Source organism: Copidosoma floridanum, unplaced genomic scaffold, assembly GCF_036245765.1.
Source record: "Copidosoma floridanum isolate Cflo_tuat_1 unplaced genomic scaffold, Cflo_Japanese_pri ptg000021l, whole genome shotgun sequence".
Classification (NCBI taxonomy): domain Eukaryota; kingdom Metazoa; phylum Arthropoda; class Insecta; order Hymenoptera; family Encyrtidae; genus Copidosoma; species Copidosoma floridanum.
In genome coordinates, this window is record NW_028321898.1 from 32,730,299 (window position 1) to 32,736,115 (window position 5,817).

General features: G+C 48.7%; 1 protein-coding gene across 1 annotated transcript; it reads right to left on the bottom strand.

Annotated features, from left to right (window-relative positions):
• Nucleotides 1-831: 831 nt before the first annotated feature.
• Nucleotides 832-5,574, bottom strand: LOC106643013 (uncharacterized). Its single transcript, XM_014357966.2, has 3 exons — nucleotides 4,666-5,574; nucleotides 1,687-1,868; nucleotides 832-1,620 (listed from the first exon to the last, which is right to left on the bottom strand). The coding sequence occupies exons 1-3, from the start codon at nucleotides 5,225-5,227 to the stop codon at nucleotides 1,372-1,374; spliced, it is 993 nt and encodes a 330-aa protein (XP_014213452.1). The 5' UTR covers nucleotides 5,228-5,574; the 3' UTR covers nucleotides 832-1,371.
• Between the last annotated feature and the right edge of the window lie 243 nt (nucleotides 5,575-5,817).

A 5,817-nucleotide genomic window follows, 5' to 3' on the forward strand; every position in this document is an offset into this window, starting at 1 on the left:
GTGGCTTATATATATATGCACCATGCACAGCCTTGCAGGGTCCTCGCGGATACCTCATCTCTGTCTAATCAAGATGGTGGCGCCAACCGCCCGGTTTCGGCCGATACCGAAACTAATTGCCCCGGCTAATTTATCCTGCGCATTTGTACGTATAAGTATACAACCCTCCCTCCCCCCCCACACACACAAAGGCCTCTCTCCGTTCTTCCGCTAATCCGCAATCGTCAGCCGAAATCTGCTTCAACAGCCGGCAAGATCGGCCAGCCACATCCTCGGCTCACAATACGTATACATACCAAAAACTCACCACCGATTTTCTATACAAGATAATCTCTTTTTTTTTTCTTTTTTTTTTTTTTTTTTTCTTCGGGCCATCGAAAAACACTCGCCTCTATCTCTATTGCCCATCGGGTTTGAGCTTCGCTGTCGGCAGCTCCCTTCCGTACATTACACAGTCGCTATCGATAATAAATCTCACATTTATATTTATTTTCATTTTCGTGCGTCCCGATAACGCGGTGTATGTGTATATATAATCAATTCGATGAATTGTCCGACGTTGCGCCACGCGCCGTTTCTTTCATCAGCTTCCCGTTTCGCCCATTCATTATTGTTGTTAAGGTTTTTTTCTTTCTTTTTTTTTCAGTTTTCCCCAGTATGAGTATTTCTTTGCGAGTGTGGAAGAGGAGGAGGAGGAGGAGGAAAAAATAAAGAAGAACCGACATGCGAGTAATTGGTAAGATTTCTTTCTTTTTATTATTATTATTGTTATTGTTATTATTATTATTATAATTACTATCATTAATAATATTATTAATATTAAATACTCTTTCTACTGACTATGCGCTGTTTACACATTTATACAAAAACGAGGGGGAGGGAGCGTCACACAATGTGGGGTTGATGATGTGGGAGGTAGCCCTATACCGTCGAGCTTTGTCGCACCGACACAATTCTCAGTCACCATCATCATGTATCGAGGATCTCAACAATAAAGGACATTTACATATTATATACTACGTTGTCATATGCATTATTACCAATAATACAATATACATGTATAATTATATTATGTACAAGTTGAGGGGTGACGCGTGCGATGCGGTAGCGACAATAATCATGGTAATATTAAAAAATGATCGTATGATGAGAATATCCAAGTCGAGTGACATTAAATGGTACAGCATGAGTAACAATAATAAATTGTAGTAGGAGTCGCACTAGGAGCTATTAGGAGTCGCAGAGACGTATTTACAAAAATATCGTGTAGTATGTACAATTATATAACGAGGAACAGGATCCCGGGATAAAATATATCGGAGACGAAACAGTCTTTTACGAGGGGCTGGGCGCACCGATGAGCCGGGCCGTTTAGTCGCGGGCGGGCGGATGTTGGTGCTGTTGTTGTACGGGCCGTTGGCCGGGGTGGTGAGGCGCCGCCTGTAGCCCCGGATGCGCCAGCATGCCCATGGGGTAGAGCGCAGCGGAGGCGAGCAGGCCCGGATGGGCGCCGTACAGGGCCGAGTGGTGCTGCCTGACCGCGTTCATCCGCAACTTCTCGATCTCGGCCTCTTGCAGCCGTTTCGCCTTGGCTCGCCGGTTCTGGAACCAAATCTTCACCTGCGGGGAAAAACGAGGCTGCCGTTAGATCGTTCCGGTTATACGCTCGGGGCTCGAGCGACGTACCTGTGTCTCGGTGAGGTGGAGCGACGAGGAGAACTCGGCCCTCTCGGCGACGCTCAGGTACTGCCGCTCCCGAAACTTCTTCTCCAGGGCGACCAACTGCTGCGTCGTGAAGGGCGTCCTCGGCTTCCTGTTGGGCTTGTGCTTCCTCAGGTTGCACTTGAGCTTGGCGGGCTCCCCGTTCTCTGCAAACAGAAAAGGAATGTTGTTTTTTCCATTAGCCTGGATTGTTTGCAGTCGCTGCATCGGGGGAGAGAAAAAATCCGCAGCTGTGAGCTGGGCAGGTGCAGGGGATCAATAAATCGAGACCGCAAGTTGTTTTCCGGATGATCGGGCCCTATATACCCTTTCGATCCGAGTCAAGGTGCACAACGAAATACCTAACTTTTATATTTCCACCCGGGAGCAAAATTAATGATGTACATATATATAAATATCGTCGCACTCTGTAATGGCCTTCAAGTGCTTGTACCTACATCGTAGCGTAAGTAAATCAGCTGTTGCGTTGTCGCCGCCGATGTTTACTGCGCGGCTGACAAGAGGACACGTGTTACTTCTTCCTACGGTAAAATATGACTCACGCACGCAACGCTGGCGGTTGGGGCACCCCCCCTCCTCCTTATCTCCGAGTGGCTCCCGTTTCAATTCTCGCCCGAAATAAAAATTGTCTCTCGCGCGGGTGTCAATTAATGGCCCCGCAGCTGCGCCACGCTTATTCTGCTTTCCCCTGCATCACTTAATGATGTACCGATACTCTAGGTATATATATTATAATGGGCATCGAGTCCGAAGTAACAGCCATTCGGGGTGTACGTGTATATACGCGAAAGGAGCAAATAAGTATAGGTATATTTTGTACTGTATAGGGAGCGCTTAGCGAGATTTGTCTCGAGACAATTGACAGATTTGTTGCCGTTGCCGCGGAGAGGAAATCGCCGGCAATCTGCGCCCGTGTGCCTCTCTGAATTTCAAATTCGCCTCTTCGTCCCTATATACTTCGATTCCCGTCCTCTGCACACTGCAGGCTCTGTGTCGCATTATCCGTACGCGCTCGGTATTTATATATATATACACGCACACACAAATGTATATATTTATATATAGGTACACGGGAATCCATTCGCGCGCGCGTGTGTGTGTGTGTCGCTTCGCGCACGTCCTTTGTATCTCGGACTGGCTGGCTGGTTGGCTCCTCTCCGAGTGCAGCTAAGGGTCCAATTAGTCTCGGCTTTCGGAATCTCTCTCGTGAGCTGCTATACCTGCACACACGGCCGGCAGGCAGCGGAGAGACGAGCCACAAGTAGCGGCCTTTTCGGCCGTGCGGCGCGCGGGGACGGATTTTAATCCGACTTCGATCGGGAATGCATTCGAAATAATTAGCTGATTTCGCCGAGATAACTAACTTGCCTTCCACGAAGGACTAGATGATCATCGGTCCTCTCGCCGCGCGTCTCTCTCTCTCTCTCTGAGCTGCCGTTTCTGTGTGGCTTTTACCCTATATATATATATATATATATATATATATATATATATATATATATATATATATATATATATATATATATATATATATATATATATATAAGTAGCGCTCCTTCTTACCGCATTGCCTCTTTCGACCGTTTTTGGGCCCCTTTCCCCCTCTTGCGTAATGGCCGGCTATGGTAGCGGGCCCCCACATTATACGTATCCACTCTATCTTTCCCAAATCAAAGAGGAGACACTTTTTCTCTCTCCCCCCCCCATTTTTTTGCTCTCGGTTACTCCATGACATTCGTGTCCGTTATTACGGATTGTCTATACCTATACGCGTAATGGTACGCAATACGAGCGAAGAAAAGGCCAATTTATTTAACAATAAATCTCAACGTTACTTGGTGCGCTGTGTTATGTTATATCTACTGTATAAGCACCGTAATAATAAATAGGTAGCCGCGTGGAGGAGGACCGTACATGTATCTATCTCTCTTGAGCCTCGAAGGGTTCTTCGAGCCATAAAAAGCCACTTTCGGAAATAAAGATGAAAGAGCGCGTTAAACTTTCAAGGGGGAGCTCCTGAAAAGGTAGCGCTTCGAGTGAATATACCACCCCCCCCCTCGTGTCTATACATACATAATATTCTATGTGTTTACTGCGCCCCTGCGTGCAAACACCTTCTTCTTCTTCTTCTCCTTTGCCTTTTTCTATGCGTATGATACGAGAAACCTCCCTTACTTTTGTGATTTATAATAGTACGATGAAAAAAATCGGCCCGCGGTATTATTACGGACCCGTTTCGAAGAAATTGGTTAAAAATTGCTCACTGCTCGGCAAAATACTCGCGAGCAGGTGTCCCGCTGTCCGCAGTTGTCCGACGGCGAGCATAACTACTCCCGCTACAAACGCGATTACGTTGACCACGAACGTCGTTTTTTTAATTTCTTTATTCATTTCATTATAATTACGAGAGAAATGTTATGGAATACATAAAAAATGTTTTTAATCGCTAATCGTACCTACAAAAAACACAACACAGATAACATGAGAGAAAAAGTGCTAATCATTGAAAAAAGCGTACTTGGCACGAAACGCGTCTCTACATCACCTGTTTTAACGTTTTGAGACTAAAATTGTGTTTGAACAGCAACAAAAAAAACCCGTAAACCCAACGAGGCACTCCCATTTCGTTTGTCACGTCGAAAGGAACTATGTTGTTTTTTGAAATTTGTAAAACTCATCTTCGACTTCAACACGCTGGGCGACTGTTTGCCCAAGAAATATTGAAACAAGGCCGAAAAGAGGAGAGCTCGAAAAACAAAAGAAACGGTATATTCCCAAAGAGTGTACAATATTGACTCGGGTTTCGCGAACGTGCGCACGCGAGAGAAAAAACACACAGCAAGTACAATACTTAGTTAGTAATAAGAAAATAGTTGGGTGGACAGAGCAGAGTAAGTAAACTTAGTAATGAATGGTGATGAAAAAATATAAAAGCGTACACACCGTTGAGCGGGGCGTGATGGGTAAAGTGCGACGGGAAGAAGCCAGCCTGGGCAGCCGCAGCAGCCGCGGCCGCAGCGACGGCGTTCTGGTGTCCAGCCCAGAGGGCCGGGTGTATCCCCGCGGCAGCCGCCGCCGCCGCCGCCGAGGGCATCCCCGGTAGGCCCGTGAGAGCGGAGAAACCGGCCACGTAACCCGGGGTGGGCCGGACGGGGGTGGGACTCGACTCCTGCAGTTCCTCGACATCGACGAGACTGCCGGCCTCGTCCGCGTCGTCCTCCTGAGACGAGCTCGCGGGTGACTTTGGGCAGAAGGCGGTGAACTGTTGGTGCTGGTGGAGGTGGTGGCGCGACAGATCCGTCGGGCAGTCCGTCGTCGGTGGGGTCGTTCGGTCGGCGCCGCTGCTGCTGCTGTTGCTCCTGCTGCTGAGCTTCTTGTCGTCGGCGAGCAGCGCGGCCACGGAGAAGCTCAGCCGCTGGGACGCCGGCCGGGCCGCCGTGGGACTCGTCGTCGTCGGCGAGGAGGCCTGCTGGTGCTCGGGCGAACTCATCCTTAGCACGGTCATTATGTCCCACAGCTGTTTCTTCTTTTTTCTTTTCTTTTCTTTTCCTTTGTTACTTTACTTTATACTCCGACTTAATTGGCAGCCAACTAAACTGTTGTTCCACGTGTATGTTATTAGAATAGCCGTCTGTCGCTATGCCTCCATGTTGTGGGCTGTGTCGCGCACTTTGGTCCCTTATTTTTATCTATTGATAAGCACGGGGCACTAACAACATCAACAAAAACAACAATAACAACAACGACAACAATAACAAAGAGCGTGGGTGTAGCGAGAATGCGGACGAAAAACAAAAAAAAGAACGAGATTGAGCGCGACGTTGTGTTTGCGGGTCGAGCTCCTCGGGTGGACTGACGGGGACTAGTTTCCGTCAGCTCCGTGACTCGGAGAGCGGCGGCTCGAGTGGCGGAGCTCCGGGAGAGGGGGGCCCGCACTCGGAGCGAGAGAGCCGCGAGGAGGCGGGGCTTCGGCTGGGCGGGGCTCGCGCGAGGGGGAACCCGCACGGCCGGTCGATTATTTTTTCCGCGCTGGCGGGGAGGAGCGGGATAGGGGCTCGAATGCAAATTCTGCTGCGAGCCGCCCTCCCCAGCCTT

Bases quoted from the DNA above. Each gene is read 5' to 3' on its own strand.
- LOC106643013 (XM_014357966.2), bottom strand. From the start codon at position 5,227: ATGACCGTGCTAAGGATGAGTTCGCCCGAGCACCAGCAGGCCTCCTCG. The intron at 1,869-4,665 runs GTGTGTACGCTT...TTCTGTTTGCAG, and splicing joins CCATCACGCCCCGCTCAACG to AGAACGGGGAGCCCGCCAAG. The intron at 1,621-1,686 runs GTACGTCGCTCG...TTTTCCCCGCAG, and splicing joins TCCACCTCACCGAGACACAG to GTGAAGATTTGGTTCCAGAA.